The following is a 22,019-nucleotide window of genomic DNA, read 5'->3' as shown; positions in this document are numbered from 1 at the left end:
TTTCTGGGTCTTGAGTGCGAGGGAGGGCAGAGCTACCTGTATCCCCACCAACATGGCTTGGCCCTGCCCTCCTTCCCCATTGCCACCAGCCCCACCTTGGCCTGTCTCCACTCAAGCCCTGAGGGTGTGATCTGCGACAGGTGAGCCCCCACCCCACCTTTAGAGGCTGCTGGGCTCGTTCCTCCTTTGTAGGGAAAGGCCTAGGATAGTGATGGTTAGCAGCCACCGGAAAATGCACGCACATCCACAGGAAACGGGCTGGCAGCCAGGTTACTTTTCATAAATTTATTTACGAAATTAAATGTGGTTTCTGGCTTGGAGGAGTAGTGCAAGAGTGACTGTCCATGCTGCTGAATCCTGTGGGCTCCGTGCCTGCTCACCAGGTACTGGCTCTGATCCTGGCGCCCCTTGGCAGGACGGGGCCCCGTCTCCACACACCCGCTGCCTGGGCTGTGGGTCAGTCCTGCGTGCTGAACCACAGAATTCAGTCTCATGGCTTCTCACGCTCACGAGGGTAAGGCAATCTTCTGTGTCATTCACAAGAATCAATTCTTTTTCTCCATTGTTAGAAAAACAAGATGACAAAACCCAAACAAAACCAGGAATGAGGTGGTTCTGGAGCCACCGCACAGCAGCAGGCAGACTGGCCACACTCCCGACTGGGAGTCTGCGGCCGACTGCACCGTCTTGTCCTTTCCACTACACACACACAAGTGAAGAGGGTGTCCGGCAGCCAGCGCTGTCTAGAGGGGCTGGGAGGCAAAGGGCGGGCTCCGGGCCTGACACAAGGGTGTGGAATTCCTGGTTCCTGCCCTCCCAAGTGGCAAGCTGCCTGGCACCACTGGTTGGGCTGGGGACTTGGAGAACTAGAGGGCAGGGGGGCACGTGGCCTGGCATCGCAGGCCACAGAAGGCCAGAGAGTCCTGCCCAGAGGAAATGAGAAAGAGGGAGGATTAGGTTTCCAGAGAAGAGGGTCCCAGGCAGGTAGCGCCTTCTCCCCAGCTGGGCCTGGGCTGAGCTGCGGTTTCCCCACTCCAGCAGTGAGGCCCTGCACAGGTCCAGAGGGCGGATGGGGCCCAAGCTGCAGGGGGTGTGGCGCGTGCGGGGTCTGCCCCCTTGCTGGTCTCTTCACGGCACCAGCAACAGGGAAAAAGACAACAGGAGTACAGACCTGGCACGTCCTGGTGGTACGAGCAACTCCCCAGCCCAGCCCTGTTCACTTCCAGGCAGAGGAAGGCCAGGCGGAGTGGGCCTTGGGGAAGAAAAACTGGGGGCCACTGGCAGGAAGGCCCAGCAGGTGCCATCAGGCAGGGACCACTTCACTTGCGGAAGGGTGCCAGCCGGCTGATGCTGTGCCAGAAAGTAGATGGCTTCCGCCTGGGCTCCGCCAGCACCAGGACCTGCTGCTGGGGCCGGCTGCTGGGCAGGGCTGGGTGCTTCTGGCGCGTCAGGTAGCAGGGCCGGCCAACAGCTGAACAGGGAGAGACAGCAGAGAGTCATGGGTCCCCAGGGCAGAGTGCCACCCCAGCTGTTGGGGGCAGCACGGGATCTGTCCCAGGGCTCTGCTTCCAAGCAGTTTTGCCACACGGCAGGAGCTGACCACATCCAAGAGCCCAGGCTGCCAGGGGCCTCTGGCCTGGGCCGGCCTCCTGCAGCAGCCTGAAGAGGGGTGGCCTGTGCAAAGGCATGTCATGTTTCAGGGGCATGGCTCTCTAGAAATGGGGAGATCAGCTCCGTCCCTACCCTGACCCCGATGCCTGTCAGGAAGGAGCCCTGGGGAAACAAGCATCGTCACCGATGGCCCTGATCTGGGGGAGCCAAAGTGTTGAGAGTAAGAATGTCAACCATATACTGACCCAGGCTTCCCCAGTGGCCCCTTATTACCAACCTTTGGGAACAAACAGCTTCAAAGGGCAGGGGGTCCCCCTCAGGCCTGGTGGCTAGCTGGCTTGGCTTTGCGGGTCAGAGAAGGGAATGTGAGCAGGGCAAGGGCTGGGCAGCTGAGGAGGTGGGGCTGCTGTTCGCCTACCTTTGGGCTTCCCTGTGACCTGCTGCTTGCTGGCATTGAGCATGGCCTGCTTCCTCTGCAGTTCAGTGATGGAGAAGCCTGAGGAAGGGGCATAGGTGAGGGCGCTGCCCCAGTCCTCCTTGCACTGCACTTCCCGGCCCCAGGTGCAGTTCTCTGCACATCTGCACCTTCCTGGTGCCCGGGGTCTCATCATGTCCTGGGGACTGAGTACTGGCCCCAGCAGGGACTGTTCCGCGTTCTGCACAGTCAGCCTGCCTTGGCCAACCAGGGCAGAGGGCATGCTCTGGTGCTCTGTCCTGGGGCCCCTGGCAGAAAACGAAGATCCCCGAGTCCTTCCTCTGCCTGCCCATCTCTCACCTTCACTCCGTGTCTAGTGTCTTTTCCACTGCAGTGGAGGCTCCTTCCCAGACCAAGAGCTGACCTGATCACTGTGGCGGGTAACGTGGGGGCCAGTGGACAGGAGGGAAGTTATAGTGGGGAGACGTCTGCACGCAGGGGCAGGGGAGGCTTCTGAGGCCAGTACCCACAGCCCACGCCGAGGCTCTCCCAGGCTTTTGCTGGCTGGAAAGGCGTCCCCCAGGTCCCAGCAACCCAGGGCACCGAGCAGAGGACCCCGTTCTATGGAGTGTGTGCGCATGTGAGCGTGTGTAGTGAAGCAGCTCCCCAAAAGTCAGTAGACCCGTGCCTTGGGGCCGAACTCGGAGGAAGTGTAGCATGGGATACGGCCAGGTAACCCTGCCATTCGAGGTGATGAAGGCAAAGACTTAGGCTGATGACTGGGACCTAGAGGTGCCTGGAGCCCCGCTACAGCTTGCAGCCTGAGAGGGCTGAGCAGGGCTGTCCTGACCGCCAGGCAGCCACACAGGCCGGAGTGCCTGGTGGCCCCTGGGGGCAGGGCAAGGCCCAGCAGGGTCTCGCACCTGTCTCCTGGTCCAGCTGCACCTGCTCCCTCTCCCTGGCAAAGGCCTTGAGCCAGCGCTGCTTCTGCTCGGGCTTCCTGGTGCACAGCAGGTGGCTGTCCCCTGTGGCGCCACAGTGCAGCCGGAAGGCGTTCTTGATGCTCACATGGAGGTCTCTGTCCTTCCCGTCCTCCAGGTCCACCACCTCCAGGCCGTCCATGTCCAGCCGGCCCTTGTAGTACAACACGTCGCGGCGCAGCAGGTCCTGCCAGATGCTGGCCTCAGCCCTGGCTGCTGAACCGCTCCCCTGACCATTTCATGGCCGCTCCCACCTCCTCTCCCCAGCCACAGGAGGGGCTGCTGGTGACGCCTCCACCTCCCCAGCAGATAGTGAGATCCTGAGGGCAGAGCAGGCCTGCTGCAGCCCACAGCCATGCTGAGCCATGAGTGGAGAGGCCTTGCTCTTTGAATGTGCAGGTACTGACCACCCCAGGGTTGGCCCTGTCTTTGAAGTGGGGAGACTAAGACAGTGGCTCACACCACATGCAGGAAAGAGCACCCACGGACAAGGAGGGCTTCATGGACACAAGGCCACTGGGCCACGTTTTGAAAGAGGAGCAGAAGCCAGCAGCGTAGAGGAAGCTGGGAGGTGGCTCGAGCAGGGGACTCTGGGGTTGGAGAGAGGGGATGTGGAGGTTTGCAGGGAGAGAAGAGGTAGCTTGAGGAGCAAGCAGCGGCCACGTCAGGAAAGACCATGCTCGCAACAGCACTCGGCCTGGTCAGACTGTGAAAGCTGCCTGCTGCTCCTGGGCCACCAGGCTCACCTGCGGAGAGCCACCCCATCCCAGCCCCAAGGGTCTGGCCAGGCTTGGACCCCAAGGGTCCCCATACACGGGGACGTGTATGGTCTGGCTGGCACCTGTCTTCTGGGCAGCTGCTCCCAGCCCTCAGCTCCCCTCCCTCCACTTGCTCAACTTGGGGCAGCAGGGCAGAGCAGCTCTGGTACCTTCTTACAGTAGATGAGCTGGTGGTCAAAGAGAAAGAACATTCTCTGCTGGCTCTTGGCTTGAGGCTGCGTAACTCGAGTCAGCTCCCCCGAGTAGATGAGTTCTGAGCTCCTGACCAAGAGATCTTCTCCCTGGGAAGATCCCAAGGAGAACCATGAGCCTAGCATACCCAACCGTGGGCTCCACTTCCTGCCCCCATCATGGGTGGGGCACCTCCCCCTGGTCTTGCCTGCAGCACCCACCTGGCCAGGCCACAGTGGGAGGGGAAGAGGTGGCACGTCTGGCCTGTGAGTTGGCTGTCCTGGCAAAATAGGAGCCCCCTGTCACCAGCGGCCTCTGGTGGCTCTTGGGCACTGGAAGTGTGGCTAATCCATGTTAGTTGTGGTGTCAGTGTAAGATACACATTGATTTTGAAGACTTTGTATGAAATAATGTAAAATCTTTCATTAATGGTATTTTAGTTGATTACAAGTTGAAATGCTATTTTGGAGATAAATGAAACCTTATTAAAATTAAATTCACTTGTTTCTTTTTTTCCCCTTTTAAAGATGGCTACTCTGTAGTATACGATTCCATATGTGGCTCACATGCTGGTTTGATTGGACGGTGCTGCCCTAGAGAAGAATGAGGTGTCTGCGATTCACCTCTCAGGCCAGCCTTTGAGATCTCTAAGGAGGCCCCCTTCCCAGCTAAATGCATTGAGTACCCAAAGGTCCATCATCCACCCTTGGGCTTCATACTTTTAGACTAAGCCCTGCCCTGGTCTCATTCCTCCTTGAAAATGCAAGCCCCCGCTGGGAGTGGTTGGCGGTGGCCTGTTTGGGATGAGTGACTCTGGAGGGCCCTGAGCCAGGGCTGGGCCTCACAACTGACTGCCCCTATTGTTCAGCCCCGCCCCAGGGCTTCTGATTCACTGTGTCCAGGGTGGGGCCATGGAATCTGTATTTTCATAATGTTCTGTGGCTGATAGTGATTGATTTCCAGGCCATTTCTCTCCCTGATAGCTGGTGCCTGGTGGTGGCAGCACCCATGTGGGTAGGAAGCCCTCGGGAACAGATCAGGAGGTGGCAGATTGGCAGATGCAAGTGGGGGTGGGTGGAGGGGGACAGGAACGTCGTCATTAGTTCTAAGGCAAGATTAGCAGATGCAACGGGAAACGTGCAAGTCAGACAAACAGAACCAGGAGGCTCTGATGGGTGGCGATGCATTTTTGGTCACGCTGTGTTGGGCCTGCAGCCTTCTGTTAGGAGTCCCAGAAGTGAACTAAAGCAGGGATCTGGCCTATCCCCTGAAGGCAGAGGGACAGAACACTTCTGAAGGTTGAACACAACCTTCCTCTGTTGAGGGCTTCTCCTGGGCTGGCTGCTCATGGGAGGAGTTTCACATAGAAAAGAGGCCACCAGGTGCCAGAGACTGCTAGGGAAGGCAGCACCGAAGGTCCAGAGCCCACACTGGGATGGGCTTTCCCCCCATGGGCACCTGTTGCTAGCTCCCGGAGCGCAGCTCCTTGCTTCAGCGCTCTCGTAGATTTTTCAGGGGCAAGCATGACTTTAAAGCAAGGGGCCAAGACCTCCTGGAATTTTCTGCGCCCCCGGGCCTCACCTCCCAGTCCTCTATGGAGCTCTGCCACTGAGCAATCTTGTCGATGTTCTCAAGTCTCCGTTTCCGCTCGTTGATGAGCTGGGCCACGTTCTTCATGGCATGCAAGGCAGCTTCCACGTCCTTGAAGTCCCTGGGGCAGAACAGAGATGGAAGGGCTGCTGCAGGCTGGAGGCAGAGAAAGGGTGAGGACCCCTGCAGCCCCCATGTGTGAAGCTGCTTTCCTCTGGGGCTGTGTCCTCTGACCACATCCTACTGTCAGATGCACAGCCTTCCTCTCTTCTCCATGAATGGCAGGCTCAGAGCAGAGCTTAATATCCTACTGGCATCCTCTTCCCTCATTGCAAGGAGCTCATCAGGACAGCGCTAGTTTTCTGTGTGTTGCCCCAGAGCCTGCAGCAGTGCACAGCACACTGCTAATGCTCAAAGTGGCTGACTGGAGGCATGCAGAGGCGTGGGCTGCCTCCCTGCCTCAGCGCCCTCCTACCTGTGCTGGGGGTGCGTGTATTTGAGCAGCTCGGCCAGCTGCAGAGGGTACTTGCAGATCTTCTGCACCGGAGTCAGCAGGAAGCCATCCAGGGAGATGTCAATCATTTTTTGCAGCAGCCGGCAGGCCTCGAAGAAGTACACGTACTTGCTGAGCTTGGTGAGCCGGGAGAGCTCCACGCAGGCGTTGGGGTGGTTATTGCAGTACTCCGAGTAGATCTGGAAGTCGGCTTGCTGAGGAGCACAGCTGGACGTTAGCAGAGCTCTCTGCTGCTCCCCCAGGCAATCCAGCCGCATGCCTGGGAAAGGCGAGAGCCTCTACATTTCCTTCAGGAGCTGGGCTGGGGACTAGAGGGAACCCAGGCTCGGTGTACCTATGTCCCTGGGGCACAAGTTACATGGAGTCACCCAGGGGTGGGAATGGTGAGAATATGAGCAAGTGTCCCAGCTGCACGTCAGCCTTCTGGGTGAAATCCATGATACCAATGACGGGATAACAATGCCAAAAGCGGCGGTGGTAGGGGGGTGGGATGGGACAGGCATCCTCTGCTCACCCTCACTCGACTGCCCAAGAGGGCCCAAACAAGGCCCTTCTCTACCAGGTGAGGCTTGGTGTCCACTTAGAGCGGCCCAGTGAACCTTGGTAAAGGCCAGCCGGCATCTGCCGCCTAAGCAAGCTGTAAATTCTGTGTGAGAAACCCCAGAGCTCACTCTGAACAGCCCCTGCGGCGCTCAGCAGGCCTCTGCCCTCCTGTCAGCCAAAGTAAGTCCTTCCTGGGGGACGCCCCAGCATTCTGCTCCCAGCAGGAGCGTTCCCTGACTTGGTTTCCCCACCCAGAAGCAGAGACCCTCCTAAAACTGTCCTGAAGGGTGCAGGCGGCCAGGCAGACAGAGGGCTGGAGCTGGGGCCCAGGCGTTGTGATGGGTTTTGGGACCTGGCGCCCGCGGCAGCCTCTGTGAGCGCAGCGCCCAGGGAGGGGCCGGGGTGGTGCTGGTGACGGGCGCTCACATGCTCCAGGAAGCAGGCGCCCAGCTCGCTCAGGTGCGGGCGTTCGCGGTTGAACCTCTGCTCCAGGGCCTTCACGAAGGCCTTCTGGCAGCGGTAGATGTCCTCGATGTTCCCGAAGATGGTGCGCAGCTGCTCCTCGCTGAACATGTCTGCGCGCTTGCGGCACTGCCGGACGTAGCCCTGCGGGCGCACGCGGTCAGGCCTCCCCAGACCGGCCCCTGCCCCCACCCGCCGGCCGGGCCTCACCTCGCAGATGTCGCGCAGGTGCTTGATGTAGTCCCGCTCAGTGCTGAGAATCTCGTTGATGACGTTGGTCCGCATCTGGTCCTTGCTGCTCTGCGCCTCCGCCCCGCCGTCCTCCGCCCCACCGTCCCTGGCCCGAGGGGTCTCGTCGTCCGCGGGCTCGTCCTGGTTCACCCGCAGCTGCAGGCCACGCGCGACCAGTCAATGCTCCGCACCCCTCGGAGCAGCGCCCTGCGCCGCAGCGGCGAGAACCGGGTCTCGGAGGCCCCGCAGGGTGCACGGGGCGCAGGGCTGGCCGGCCAACTCCCCCCACCAAGCCACCCACTCAAGTCCTGGACCCAGAGATGGTGGCTCCGACGCCCGCAGCCGCTGTCAGTGTGATCCGAACACCGCTTTGGCCTCTTTCCTAGACCCTGCTTGTGCCCGGCACAGAGGCTGGAGCTGCAGTTCCTGAACCAGTCCCCGCGGGCACAGGCAGGGGGATGGGTGGCGCGCCCCTGGCTGTCTAACCTGTAAGCTGGGGAAAGGCTTGGGGTGCCGAGTGGACAGTTTCCCAGGGGGTCTGGGGCAGGAGGAGCATCTGAACACCAGGGCCTGAGACCTCCCCGCCGGACGGCCCTCAGCTTGGATGCCCTCAGCCAGGCCTTTTGGAGACTGCACCTGGATTCCTTCCTTGAAGACCGGAGACCCCCTTAGATGGAATCCGGGTCCCCTCTCTGCTATCTCCAGGGCTAACAACTTTACCGTGCCTCAACTTCCCACTCCCGGGGCTCTGTGTGAGGTGAGCAGTCCTCTATCAGGGCTCGTCAGGGCTTGGGAAATGTCTAGCACCTGGAGTTGTGGGGGTATCGCAGAGGGGTGCCTAGTGTCTGCACACACTCATTTCTGAACTGCTCTCCTCTCGGGTCGCCCAGGGCTCACCAGAAGGGGGGAGGGAGCAGGAGTAGTGGCTCTTGAGGAAGAGGAAGGCTGTGGCACTGCGCCCCGACACCCACCACCCAGCGCTCTGCACCTTGGATGCCAGAGCTGTTTTGGGCTTGGATTTCTCTGCAGAACCAGGTAGCTTTTCATGGGCCCAACTTGGGAGAAGCTCAGGCTGGAACCGTACCCGAACGAAGCTGGCTGGAAACCAGCCCTCGCAGTCGGCGACCCGGCCCCACCACCACTCTCTGTTGGTGGCATCCATCACTTCGATGACATCCCCAGCTTTGAAACCCAGCTCCTGGTCGTCCATGGTGACATGGTCCCAGAGTGCTTCAGCGCAGACCACACTGCCATCGCTGATGAGCTGCCGAGAGAGCCACGGGCAGGCGGGTCAGTGGGGGTGGCTGCCTGGGCCTCCCTGCTCTCTGTCTCCACTCCCTCAGCAGCCCTAGGAAGAGGGGATTCTGCCTCCTTTACAGAGGAGCGGACAAGGCTGCCTCTGACAGGAGCAGGGCTTTCCTGGGGCAGGGACTGTGTTCTGGGCATGTCTAGATTATCAAGGCTCAGTGATGGAGCCAGAAGTGAACTGACCACAGAATCTGATCCTGTCGCTAGGACTGTCAACTGCTGCCTATTAGTATTCCCAACCCAGCACTCCTGGGGGCTGCAAGGCTGTCGGAGGGAGGGGCTGGGCCCTGCAAAGCTGCAGGAGGGAGGGCCTGGGGGCTGCAAGGCTGCAGGAGGGAGGGGCTGGGGGCTGCAAGGCTGCAGGAGGGAGGGGCTGGGGGCTGCAAGGCTGCAGGAGGGAGGGGCTGGGCCCTGCAAAGCTGCAGGAGGGAGGGCCTGGGGGCTGCAAGGCTGCAGGAGGGAGGGGCTGAGGGCTGCAAGGCTGCAGGAGGGAGGGGTTGAGGGCTGCAAGGCTGCAGGAGGGAGGGGCTGAGGGCTGCAAGGCTGCAGGAGGGAGGGGCTGCGGGCTGCAAGGCTGCAGGAGGGAGGGGCTGGGGGCTGCAAGGCTGCAGGAGGGAGGGGCTGGGGGCTGCAAGGCTGCAGGAGGGAGGGGCTGAGGGCTGCAAAGCTGCAGGAGGGAGGGCCTGGGGGCTGCAAGGCTGCAGGAGGGAGGGCCTGGGGGCTGCAAGGCTGCAGGAGGGAGGGGCTGGGGGCTGCAAGGCTGCAGGAGGGAGGGGCTGGGGGCTGCAAGGCTACAGGAGGGAGGGGCTGGGGGCTGCAAGGCTGCAGGAGGGAGGGGCTGAGGGCTGCAAGGCTGCAGGAGGGAGGGCCTGGGGGCTGCAAGGCTGCGGGAGGGAGGGGCTTGGGGTTGGTACCCTCCTGTGGGCTTCTTGCGGATGAGCACTGCCTGTGAGGTCAGCCACCAACCACAATGCCCCTTCATCCAGGTAGACAGTGTCCTGCCATTGGAGTGACTGGAGCTTGTTTGCTGTTTTTCAACACTTGCAGAACCAACCTCATGGCACCCCTGCTCCCACCCCAAGCCCCAGAGATGCCAACACCAGCTGACCAAGGCCCCTTCTTAGAGCTCTAGGTCCCAAGCCCTGGGATCCTAAGTTTGAGTTATTCCAACCTCTTTCCTTTATTTCCCAGGTTCCAGGAGAAGTAGGAACGTTTTGCAGCCGCTACCTGTGACAGGCACTTCGGGGCTGCTCTTGTGCAGTGCTGCCCAGTCAACCACGCTGTACCTAGCTGACCATCCTTCACACGCTTCTCTCTGCTCAAATAACCAGCATGGTGCCTTGCTCCAGAGTGGTGTGGACTGAGACATGGGAGCCACGCTCCCCTGCCCCTCCCAGGCAGCCCTCGCACGCCATGAGGCTGACCCCTGCTTTCTCCTAACATGGGATCTGTTTCTGCTCCCTGAATGAGGAGCACTTCTAGGGCCTTAGGGCAGGAAAGGAGTGGGCTGGGGCCTCACAGGAGGTGAGGTCCACGCCCCTCCCTGCTGGAACCAGGTGTCGGCACTGGCTGTCATCGCTGTGGGCCTGGCTAGGTGGTCGAGGATGGGAATGTCACAAATAGGCCCTCCTCTGAGCTGCCCCTATCCCAGGAGCCCTCCCTTCACTTCACTGGGCGCTCCCTAAGCACTGTGTGAATCCTCACCTCAACATGGAAACCAAGAGTGGGGCCAGTCCTGTGTTCCAGTGAAGAGGCCTCTGCCTGAGTGGGCAGGGTGAGGGCTGGGGCTGGGGCTGGGGCTGGGGCTGGGGCTGGGGCAGGGTGAGGGCTAGGGCTGGCCACTGGAGCACTGAAGCTCCGCAGCCTGCTTGGGATGGTGCTTTCCTCCAGGGGTCCTGAGCAAGCAAGTTCAGGGAAGGACAGACCTCCTCTTTCCTGGGGGCAAAACCTGCTCCAATCCTGATGGGCGCTGTCCTCAGAGTGATCCATAAGCCTGTGAGCACAGGAACCCTCACAGTGTGGCAGCCACCGGGGGGCTGCAGACCTCCAGAGGCCCCCGCGGGGTCCCAGGCACAGAGCCCTGGGTTATTCCTGGGGGCAGCAGGCCTCCACAGGGGGCCACTGCTCTCATTCCCAGCCACAAAGACCTTCTGCAGGTGGCCTCCAGATCATGAGCTGCCGCTGCCACTCAGATGGGATGAGACAGGAGGGCTCAGGTGAGCACATGGCGGGAGCCTGCCTGCCATGGTGGGAGCCGGCTCACTCCGCTGAGGCCCTGAAGGGTGAGGCCCCAGGGAAAGAAGGAAGCAGACACAGTGGCCTGGGGATGCCAGTGAGAACATGAGCTGTAGGTGACATGGCCCTGACCTGGGGTCTGTGACACAGGCTGTGAGGAAATGACCCGACACACTCAACACAGCTCATTTTCCCATCGCTTCACTTCTCAGGAGGTTCCTGCCTGATATTAACCAGGCGAAGTGTCACCCTCTGTCCCTAGGTTCCCTTAAATGAGCCCTGAGCAAAAGCCTGGTGCCTCCATTCCCCTTTCCTTTATGCTGCCCATCCCTGCGGGTGGAACTGGATCCTGCATAGGTGGCCTCCCACATAGCTGCCAGGGAAGGTCACCAGGCGTTGGGCAGGAGAAGGGCTTCACAGAGAGACCAGCTTCCATGCACCATTAGGGACAAGCCCCACACCTGTCCTGCCTAGTCACTTGGAAGACCTTGGGCAGGAGAGGAGGAGGTGTTAACTGCCCTTGTTGCACCCTGGCAGAGGGAGCGTGCCCTGAGCAAGCTCTCCCATCACCTGTGCCTCCCACCAATGTAAGGATCTCAGCGCCGGGTGGCAGAGCTTCTGCATAGCCTCATACTCGGGAGGTACTCTAATTTAGAGTTAGGAGGAATGTAAATTGTTTGTGTTGTCGCCAAGACGAAATGTGGCTCTGTGAGGTCAGAGACAGTTTTGTAGGACATCAGAGTCATGCTCCACCTCCGATGCGCTGGGCTGGGTGCGTTTCTGGGCAGAGGCCCTTTTTGGTGCTGGTAGGCACAGCTGCACCTGAGCCAAGACACAAGCCAGGCAGTCCCAAGGGGCAAGGAGTCCAGGCTGCCTCTCTGCCTGGAGGAAGCAGAGACTGACTCTGAGACACAGCAGGGCTGTGAAACTGGCTGTTCTATTGCGGGGGAAGGTCCCAATGGAGGCGCACATTTGAGACTAAAACAGCCCAGGGCAGGGAGCGGGGTGCCCTCCTGTGCCTCTGAGGTTCTGACCGCCTCCAGAAGGGCAGTGCTGCCAGGCTCTGCCTCCAACTGCTCCCTGTGACCGCCACTGCCCTCCCCACCCTGCCCACCTACCAGACGCGCAGGGTGGGGGCGGCTGTGAACACCCGCAGGCTGTGCAGCAGGGGTGGGGACTTCAGAGCGCCCACGTGCAAGGGGGGCAGCAGGGGCTCTGCCCGTGGGGAGACTGACACCACGTATTTTAAGGCCTAAAACGGGGAAAACAACTGCAGGTAACATGCGCAGCGGTGCCCAGGCGTCTTCCACACACCTGAATCAACCCACAAAGATGTAAGCGCGGGTGGCTCACCCAGCGGTCACATGCACTCCGTTTCCAGACAAGCAGCCTGCGAGCCTCAGCTGAACCCGCATCCTCGGTTACACGCAGAGACGCGCCATTTTGGCCTCCCCCTCCCCCCCGGTGCCCCCATCCCCGACAAGGCACAGAGGACAGAAGGACCCCGTGACACACGTGCCACCACGCCCCTCAGGCACCCGCTCGGCGACACCCCCGGACCAGGCCCTGGTAGTGAGCACATGGGGTGGAAGGGAGGCCTCCCCTCCGCGACCAGTGCGGAGGCCGCGGGTGGCAACGGCTGAGGGGCCGTCTCCCGCCACTCACCCCAGCGCGGTCCCCCGCGGCGCCCTGCGCAGCCGCTCAGCGAAAGGCCAGCAGGAAGATCAGCACGACGTTGATGAGGACCAGAAGCGCCAGCACGGCGGAGACCACCACGCGCTGGGCGCCGGGGGGCAGGTTGCAGCGCAGCAGGGCGCGCAGGGCGTTCCCGGGCGCCGCGGGGCCGCGCCGGGGCTGCGGGGCCCTCGCCATGGCGCCCGGCCTCCCGCTCCGTGCGGCCCCGAGATCCCGCCGCGCAGGGCCGAGCCGGTGGCCCGCAGCGCCCGGGGAGAGGCGGGGCGCCTGCGCTCGCGGGCCTGGGGCTCCTCCCGAGAAGCCGGCGCCGTGCGCGCGGCACCTCCCAGGCCCTGAGCCCTGGCAACCAAGCCGGCTGTGAGGGCGGGGGCGGCGGCGGCGGGCTCGAGAGGCTCGGAGGGGCCGCGGCGGCTCCGGCTTGCGCTGCGCTCCGCCCTTGGCACCTCCTTGGAAAGGGTCAGGAATCTCCACGCCGGCACAGCAGTCCTGGCCCTGGGCTGGCCAGTGGCACAGATGGCCACGGGGGCGCTCGGGGATGCCCCGGGACCTCCCCGTTTCAGAGATACTGAGGCCAAAACCCGGCGCCTTGGGGAGGGATGGGCCAGGGACTCTGATTCCTTACAAGGGTTGGCCGCAGCCCCCCACTTCACAGATGAGTAAACGCGGCTCTGAAAGGTCAGGGATTCTGCTCAGTCATAAAATCGCGCAGGAATGCAGGGATGGTGGAGGCAGGATTTAAACCCCGGTCGGAGCGATCCACGCCGAGGGGCCCCTCTTCACTGACCGCGGTGTCCGAGCAGCACTGTGTTCCTTTGGAAAAGCCAGGCGTCCAGGGCTTCCTCTGCCTCCACTCAACACAGCCTGCAACCTTAACCCTGTAGGTTTCAAAGCTCTTGTGCAAGAGCTATCCCTTAGAATGACAGCTCAGGTACAGTCAGTGTGTTCTGAGAGAGAAGAAGACTGCAGGGGAGAGGGCCAAACACTCCGCTCAGTGCTTTGAATCCTGGAGCCAGAAGAGTCCCTGAAGGTCAGGGAGGGGCACACAGTGGGAACGTGTGCAGACTGGGCGTTCCCATGGGAGTGACTTTGTATGCTCTGATCTCTGTGTATGGCCAGCTCTTGGCAACCCCTTGCAAGGATAGGTAAGTGTACCCTGAATGTCAGCATCCTGTTGAAGACTATCAAGCAGACTGGATGGCACGTGTGTGTGCATGTGCGTAGGTACCTCTGTGTAAGGGGATACATCTGTGTGTGGGGGGGGTTTCCATGCATGTGCATACGTACACATATGGGTGCCCACGTGTGTGCAGAGGAGTATCAGGGATGTGTCCAGAGAGGCTGTGCGCCTTCCTCACGTCTGAAGGTTCAGCCTGGGCCCATCTGTCTGTTGTACTGCTCCTGCCCAGTTCTTTAGAAAACGCTGGTCTCGCCAGGCGCGGTGGCTCACGCCTGTAATCCCAGCACTTTGGGAGGCCGAGGTGGGCGGATCACGAGGTCAGGAGATCGAGACCACAGTGAAACCCCGTCTCTACTAAAAGTACAAAAAACTAGCCGGGCGCGGTAGCGGGCGCCTGTGGTCCCAGCTACTCGGGAGGCTGAGGCAGGAGAATGGTGTGAACCCGGGAGGAGGAGCTTGCAGTGAGCCGAGATTGCCCCGCTCACTCCAGCCTGGGTGACAGAGCGAGACTCCGTCTCAAAAAAAAAAAAAAAAAAAAAAAAAAAAAAAAAAAAAAAGAGACTCCATCTCAAAAAAAAAGAAAACGCTGGTCTCAAGGTTTGCTCCCCCAAGCTCTCAGGAGAATTGGGGGGATCAGAAGACATCTAAAGTCTCGCTGGTACCCCCGAATCCCAGCACTCCTCTGGCAAGATGGTGATGTGTCCTCTCATGGGGTGTGGCTCAGAACTCCTGATGTGTGGATGCTTTACTGTGCACCTGTGGCCTCTGAACTGCTGGCCACCCAGGGGGTACATGTCCTCTGGGCCCTGGGCACAGTGGGTCAGTGAGCTGGATGGCCGGCACAGGTACTGAGTGCTGGAGGGTCTACAGCAGCCTGCTCGCCACTGGGCCAGGCCTGAGCAGGCACAGTTTGGTTCTTCAGCCCTAGCTGGGTGCTGGGCACATCCTCTGCCCCACGCACAGCAGGGCAGCCTGGGGAGGACTGAAGGTGGCTGAAGAGCCCTGACTGAGGACTGAGTGGGGTCCTTCTCCCTGCCCAGGGGCCCCCAGCCTCTATATCCCAGAGAGCTGGGTTTATGGCAGGATCGGCAGTGGTAACAGCTTTCCTATGTGAGTTTCATGACCAAAAACCTAACAGAAAAGCTTGAAGGCAGACAGAGGAGCTCACACCTGTAATCCCAGCACTTTGCAAAGCCGAGGCGGACAGATCGCTTGAGCTCAGGAGTTCAAGACCAGCCTGGGCAACATAGTGAAACCCCATCTCTACAAAAGATAACACATATTAGCGAGGAGTGGTGGCACGTGCCTGTAGTCCCAGCTACCAGAAAGGCTGAGGTGGAAGGATCACTTGAGCCTGGGAGGTGAAGGTTTCAATGAGCCAAGATTACGCCACTGCACTCCAGCCTGGGTGACAGAGTGAGACCTTGTCTCAAAAAAAAGAAAAAAAGAAAAGAAAAGAAAAAGCTTCAAGGCAAATGCCTAGGCCCTTGAGGGGTTTGACAGACAGCTCCCGCCAGGGAGGGGCGTGTCCCAACTAGGCTGGTGGAAGGACTGACGTGCAAGCAGAGGGAGACATAGATGTCTGGTGCAGATGAGGGCTGAGCCCCCAGTGCTGTGGCTTTGGGAGTACAAAGGAAGAGGAAAGCCACTTTGGAGGGGCTGGCCACCAGGTGACCTTGCAACCCTGTGCAAAAGTGGCAGCACCGGGACTGTGAGCTGCTCCTGCCCTGTCTCACGGAGCACCTAAGCCCGGCCTGTCGTCCAGCCTAACGAGGATGAGCACAAGGTATCTGCGGCACTGACAGCCATCAGCCTCCTCCCTGGGGCTCAGGAGGGGGAATAAGAGCCAGGTCAGGCCTGGGGAGGGATGTCCAGCAGCACGGGAACCCAGGGAAGACAAAGACACTTGGGGCAAGTCAGGGTGACTCCATGAGGCATGGCCAAAAGCTGGCCTCATGTCCTATAGCATCCTCGGGGTGTCTCACAGAGAATGCCAGGAGAGCAAGGGCAATGACCCTGCTCTGGGGACATCTGTTCCCAGGCCCGACCTGGCTCTTGTTTTCCCTCCTCAGCCCCACGGAGGAGCCTGATGCCTATCAGTGCCCCAGACACCTCGTGCTCATCCTCACCAGGCTGGAAGATGAGCTGGGCTTAGGCACTCCGTGAGGCGGGGCAGGAGCAGCTCACAGGATGCTGCAAGACATGAGCCAGGGGACAGGCTGCCGCCCACAGGTGCCAGTGGGCAGTGGGAGACTCCAGACCTTCCCAGCAGGAGCCAGGCCATCCCCTCCCCGGACACATCATGGCTCGCACTGGCAGCACTGCCCACACGGTGGCGGGGGTGCTGGGTAGTCACTCTCACCGACAGGCGCTTCTGGCTTTAGCTTCAGAAAAAGTCCAGGCGACTTAGGATGGCTGCAGGGGCGCAGTGCAGCCCAAGAGGGCCAACAGGGAGGGCGAGGAACTGGGCAGACAGGCCCAGGCCTGGGCCATGGCCTTGGGAGTAGGCCCTAGAGGGGCCAGTGCTGGAAGAAGGGAGTACACCCCTGGGCACTAAAGACAGTCAGCATCTGTGTTCTTTAATTTGCCTGGCAGGGACTGGACACTCACGAGGGGCAGGGCACAGGTGGCTCAAGGAATGCAGAAGGAACGAGACATTGCGCCTGTGTGCACATTCCTCCGGCCCATATGGGAAAACGCAGGGGCCCACACAGACACAGCCTGTGGGCGGCCCCCTGCAGGCAGGACCAGGGCTTCCGCACAGGTGCACCCCAGGGCCTGGCGCCTCCCTGACACGAGTACATGTAACACACATCCGCACCCTTTATGTCCAGCACGTGCACACGCATCTGTTTGTGCTTTATATGCTTTATCCTTCTAAAGCTCACTCCTCATGTACCTGGAATGCAAACTGCCTCGTGGCTCTGCCCCAGGTGGGCCGCTCTCCAGGCCAGAGGGTTTGCATTTGTTCTGAGATTGCAAGGGGTTTCTCCTTCTGAGGGAGGCATCCGGCTAAATTGTGACCCTTTCTTGTTGACGTTGATGTCAAACATCTTAGATATTCCTTGACCAAAGCATCTTAGAATGAACAACTTGTCAAGGAACTGAGAGCCCAAAACGATAAGAAAGGGTCACAATTGAGCCCCTACATATTCTTAGGAAACAGAAGGGAATGTGTGATTTTAGGGCAAGCCGAATATTATTTAGTAAGGACTTTTCTCTGACACCTGTTGCTTTGCTCATCTCCAGATATTAAAGTCACACTAACCCCCAGCAAAGCTTCCGGCTGAGCCTGCGGGAGGGCTGCCCTGAAGGCCCAGGAACTGGCCTGTCGCGGAACATTCACTTCTTATCTTTCCAGTTTCCAATCAGTGAGTCCACTTACTGCTTCCTGCAGCTCCAAACAGGCAGGCACCACCTTTCCTGAGTCTGCGGTGCAAGCCAGGCACAGCGAGGGCTCCAGCCTCACATCCGCCCACAAAACACAGAGATGGCCTTGCTGTAGTGCTGTGCTGGACCCAGAGAGGCCTCCACGGCCGGGCCTGCCCTTCTTACTGCCTTTCTCAGGATCGCCTTTCTACATGAGGATCTGGAAGCACTGGTAGCCTTCATGAGGCGTGTGGATGCCATCTGGGACAGGAGCCAGCCTGCCCAGCACCAGCCCGCAGCATCGCTGGAGACGGGCTCCCTCTGCCTGACATCCTGCTCTCCTCTGTAATGTGCTCTCCTCTTCCCCAGGGGGAAGGACACGCACCCTAAACGTTCAGGCATAGCAGCAACACCCCGTCTGCTCAGCAACCTCCAACGCCAGGAGAGACCTCTGAACCCAACAGGACCAAACAGGCACTTACACAATCCAAATCTAAATTGCCTGACTTTCCCTCTGAAAGATAACAGAACCTCGTTTTTTGAGTTTTTTTTTTTCATAGAAGTCCTGGCTCTTGGCCTTCCTCGGCCAAAGCATCTTAGAATGAACAACTTGTCAAGGAACTCAGAGCCCCAAAAAACACCTCCTTGCCAGCAGCAAGATGTGACAGTTCATAATTTTACCCTCAGGTAGGTGACACACAACTAGGAAACGCACACACAAGATCAACGCAGCCATAAGGCCAGCCCTGGAGCCCCCACCTCTCTGGAGTCCCTGAGTGCTTTGGTTGCGATGGTCATCCTTGTGGTTGGAGATGCACTGAGTGACAGCCCACCCTGCCGGGTGTGTGCAGTCAGTTGCTATCAGCCCTGCACAGCCTCATGCCATCTGGTGTCACAGCCATGTGCACCAGCTCAAACGGTCACTGCTCAGTGCTCCATGCCCTACATCTGACAGACCCCCTTGGGGTCCCCCTGCTGGGACCGAACCCCAAGATGGAGGAGGCAGCCTGAGTCTTCCAGAAAAAGCACAACCGGCCAAGCGCGGTGGCTCACGCCTGTAATCCCAGCACTTTGGGAGGCCAAGGCAGGCAGATCACCTGAGCTCAAGAGTTTGAGACCAGCCTGGCGAACTTGGCGAAACCCCTTCTCTACTGAAAGTACAAAGATTAGCAGGGGATGGTGGCAGGCACCTGTAATTCCAGCTACTTGGGAGGCTGAGGCAGGAGAATTGCTTGAACCTGGGAGGCAGAGGTTGCAGTGAGCCAAGACCACCGTGCCACTGCACTCCAGCCTGGGCGACAAGAGTGAGACTCCATCACTTAAAAAAAATAAAAGGAAAAGCACGGCCAGGCGCGGTGGCTCAAGTCTGTAATCCCAGCACTTTGGGAGGCCGAGATGGGCGGATCACGAGGTCAGGAGATCGAGACCATCCTGGCTAACAGATGGTGAAACCCCGTCTCTACTAAAAAATACAAAAAACTAGCCGGGCGAGGTGGTGGGCGCCTGTAGTCCCAGCTACTAGGGAGGCTGAGGCAGGAGAATGGCGTGAACGCGGGAGGCGGAGCTTGCAGTGAGCTGAGATCCGGCCACTGCACTCCAGCCTGGGCGACAGAGCGAGACTCCGTCTCAAAAAAAAAAAAAAAAAAAAAGGCAAAGCACAACTATTTGTTGTGAATTCTGCTTCAGGTGACATGATTTCAGAACATCTTCCATCCCAAATAGCTTACGAGAGTCACTTAAAGAGAAAGGTGTTGTCGGGAAAGCTTGTTTACATGTTTATTCTTTATGGGTCATGGGTTTTGAGTAGCGCATTATTTAATGACCTTTTTATTTGCATTTGTATTTGTATTTTTGAGATGGAGTCTTGCTCTGTTGCCCAGGCTGGAGTGCAGTGGCACCATCTTGGCTCACTGCAACCTCTGCCTCCCAGACTTAAGCTATTCTCCTGCCTCAGCCTCCTGAGTAGCTGGGATTACAGGTGCCCACCACCATGCCTGGCTAATTTTTGTATTTTTAGTAGAAATGGGGTTTCACCGTGTTGTCCAGGGTGTTCTCGAACTCCTGATCTCAGGTGATCCAGCCGTCTCAGCCTCCCAGAGTGCTGAGATTACAGGCGACAGCCACCGTGCCTGGCCTTAATGACTGTTTTAAATCCTCATCTAGAGCTGGGCCTCTGGGAGGAGTTCCTGGGCCTTTGATTCCACTCCTCTGTCCAGTGGGTAAGGAGGACACCACCCTCCTCACTGGCTTCTGAGAAGCCCCCCAGCTCATTCATTCACAGAAAAGTCTAACTCTTCCAAAACTGATCCCTTCTTAAGGAAAAACCTGAGTGCTACAAGATCCTGAGTTGCCAGAGTCCAGTTTTAATGAAGCAGAAACACACCAGTACCTCCTGACCGGAGAACATGGCATTTGCTATGGGCATGTGCTTGTGCTGGTCATCTGGTTACACTTCCATGACGTTCAACACCACCCTCCAGTTAAGTAAAAGAGGCTGAGAAAGTAGGAGGGTGAGTGAGAAAGAGGCGTGTTAAAGCATCACGATTCCTCTCTCATTGGTAATGCAAAGGGAGAACTCGGATGGGAACCAGTTTTGCCTGGATGAGGATTCTCCCGGATTTCTTCTGCTTCGGTAGGAATAGCAAAACCATAGCAACTCACATGCAGTTGTCATAGCAACAGCAATGCTTCTGAACTCCTGTTGTCAGGAGAGAAAACAGTTTTTCCCTTGCCTTGTTCCCAGCCTGCCCAAATGGCTGGAGTGACTGGAGAAGCCCTGACCTCCCTTCTACTAAGTAGGACTCCTCCAGCCGGGATGGCTCTTGGCAGCTGCTCACTAGGACAGCCCCATGAGGCGGACCAGCACGCTGGCATTGCATCTCCTCTGTGGGCCCCAGGAGGGCACAGGGAGTCCTGTGTTGGACAAACCGTGCTCTTGACACCACATCCCAAAGTGAGGACTGCAGGCTGAAACTGCACTGTGCATGGCCAGCACCACTAGCATCTGCATGGAACATGGACTGTGGGCATCTGGCCTGCATGAACATGCTGGAGTCCAGCTTGTAGCCCCAGCCTGTCCCTCCCTCTGCCCGCGCAGCCCTGACCCTACCTCATTGATAGCCAGCTGCTCACCACCCCCTCCAGGGTGGCTGTAGTGGTGGCCGGAGCTGTGCAGGTCATCATACAGGTCCTCCTCGCTCCCCACTTCATCAGCGCGGACAGCTGTGTCCAGAGCTCCATCAGGCATGGCTGGAAGGAGAGACAGCAGCTGGGCAAAGGGGGCTGGGCTCGGAAGGGCTGAGGGGAGAACATGTGGAGAAGGAGCCCAGTGGGTTCAGGACAAACGCTCCTTCTGCAGGAGGAGGATGCAGGTTGCAGGGCTAGGTTCTCAAACCATCCTTGCCGCAAACATGTGGCCTGGGTGAAAGAATGCACCATCTCACTCACACCACCACCATTAGTCACCCATCACCCAGTCTACAGCAACTCGGCTGACAAGGGAACACAAGCATTCACCATCACACAGCTCGAGAGCCCCTCAGGGTGTATTCAGTGACAAACCATTTTCCATTGTGTTGGCTACAGTATAGGCCCTTAGGAAAAATGTTAACATTTTGTTATGCAATATATATGTGTGTGTATTCAAAGAAAATATACAGTTCCGTACATGCAAATATGGTTTGAAATTTAAGACAATGAACAGTCCTGGTACCCATTACTCTACTTAGGAAAAACACCAGAAACTTGACCTTCCACATCCTGTATACTCCACTGAGTCCCATTCCCGTCTCCTTCCTGTGGAGATATTCAAGAGTTAGAACTTTTAATAAATCATTCCCGTGCCTTTGTCTTAGCATTTAGTTCTGTCAGTTATGCTAGGTTTTGACCTTGTCTAAAGGGAGCCAGCAAATCCACTCTTCTCTGGCTGGCTGTTTTTACTCAACTGTGTGTGTAGCTGTGATTGTTTCATGTTCACTGCCGCACAGTCTTGTGCTGTACGAGTCTTTCACATTGTGTGTGTTGGCTGTACTGCTGGAGCAGGGTGTGTCCTGTGTGTGTAGCTGTGATTGTTTCATGTTCACTGCCGCACAGTCTTGTGCTGTACGAATCTTTCACATTGTGTGTGTTGGCTGTACTGCTGGAGCAGGGTGTGTCCTGTGTGTGTAGCTGTGATTGTTTCATGTTCACTGCTGCACAGTCTTGTGCTGTACGAGTCTTTCACATTGTGTGTGTTGGCTGTACTGCTGGAGCAGGGTGTGTCCTGGGTGTGTCCTGTGTGTGTAGCTGTGATTGTTTCATGTTCACTGCCGCACAGTCTTGTGCTGTACGAGTCTTTCACATTGTGTGTGTTGGCTGCACTGCTGGAGCAGGGTGTGTCCTGTGTGTGTAGCTGTGATTGTTTCATGTTCACTGCCGCAGTCTTGTGCTGTACGAGTCTTTCACATTGTGTGTGTTGGCTGCACTGCTGGAGCAGGGTGTGTCCTGTGCTGCTGCAGTGGTGCTGCTGGACGGTGTCTGCACGCCTCCTGGGTATGCGTCAGAGGGTTTCTCTAGGACATTGTTTCTCAACCCTGCTTTCGTGACAGCCCCGCTAAGGAGCACATTATTTTCCTAATCCCTCCCTGCCCCTATGAAATCAATATCACAAATGTATTGTGTATTCCTTATGCAGTGTGGCATTCTGGAGAGCCATAAACCATCATAATAGCTAAGATATTTGCCCAGTTGGGCAAAATCGTCACCCCCGGTGTGAATTCACACTGCTGAGCATGGATGCCCAGGTGTGTGTGGCCTTGCTGGGTCCTAGGCACACCAAATAGTCTCCCAGAACCTGAAAGCGGCACAAGAATGTTCCATCCCTCCACATCCCAGCCAGCTCTTGAGATTGGCATTATGAGACATTTAAATTCTCGAGTCTAAGGGGTATGAAATAGTATCT

The 22,019-nt window shown here is 58.4% G+C and overlaps 2 protein-coding genes across 6 annotated transcripts in view; both read right to left on the bottom strand.

The window, feature by feature from the left end:
- Positions 1-270: 270 nt before the first annotated feature.
- Positions 271-22,019, bottom strand: part of ARHGEF4 (Rho guanine nucleotide exchange factor 4) — a 209,577-nt gene continuing 187,828 nt past the window's right edge. For 2 of the 5 annotated variants that reach the window (XM_008019143.3, XM_073019577.1), the window contains 10 exons: positions 20,190-20,329; positions 8,381-8,560; positions 7,276-7,452; positions 7,030-7,209; positions 6,022-6,254; positions 5,538-5,667; positions 3,935-4,066; positions 2,950-3,193; positions 2,030-2,107; positions 271-1,471 (listed from right to left, as the gene is read on the bottom strand). In XM_008019143.3, coding sequence (XP_008017334.3) covers positions 1,320-1,471; positions 2,030-2,107; positions 2,950-3,193; positions 3,935-4,066; positions 5,538-5,667; positions 6,022-6,254; positions 7,030-7,209; positions 7,276-7,452; positions 8,381-8,560; positions 20,190-20,329 — 1,646 coding nt within the window. In that variant the 3' untranslated portion in view covers positions 271-1,319. Of the gene's footprint in view, positions 1,472-2,029; positions 2,108-2,949; positions 3,194-3,934; positions 4,067-5,537; positions 5,928-6,021; positions 6,255-7,029; positions 7,210-7,275; positions 7,453-8,380; positions 8,561-20,189; positions 20,330-22,019 lie in introns of those variants that run through there. The other 3 variants (XM_037986346.2, XM_037986348.2, XM_037986345.2) reach the window with 3 other exon arrangements.
- SMIM39 (small integral membrane protein 39) lies at positions 12,541-12,711 on the bottom strand. Its single transcript, XM_073019579.1, has one exon. It carries the CDS (start codon positions 12,709-12,711, stop codon positions 12,541-12,543), a length of 171 nt encoding a protein of 56 aa, XP_072875680.1.

The sequence above is a fragment of the Chlorocebus sabaeus genome, chromosome 10 (genome assembly GCF_047675955.1).
Source record: "Chlorocebus sabaeus isolate Y175 chromosome 10, mChlSab1.0.hap1, whole genome shotgun sequence".
Classification (NCBI taxonomy): domain Eukaryota; kingdom Metazoa; phylum Chordata; class Mammalia; order Primates; family Cercopithecidae; genus Chlorocebus; species Chlorocebus sabaeus.
The sequence above is the reverse complement of the archived record's forward strand: the minus strand, read 5'-3'. Positions and strand labels throughout refer to the sequence as shown.

Coding starts and splice junctions, on each gene's coding strand:
- SMIM39 (XM_073019579.1), bottom strand. CDS start 12,711: ATGGCGAGGGCCCCGCAGCCCCGGCGCGGCCCCGCGGCGCCCGGGAAC.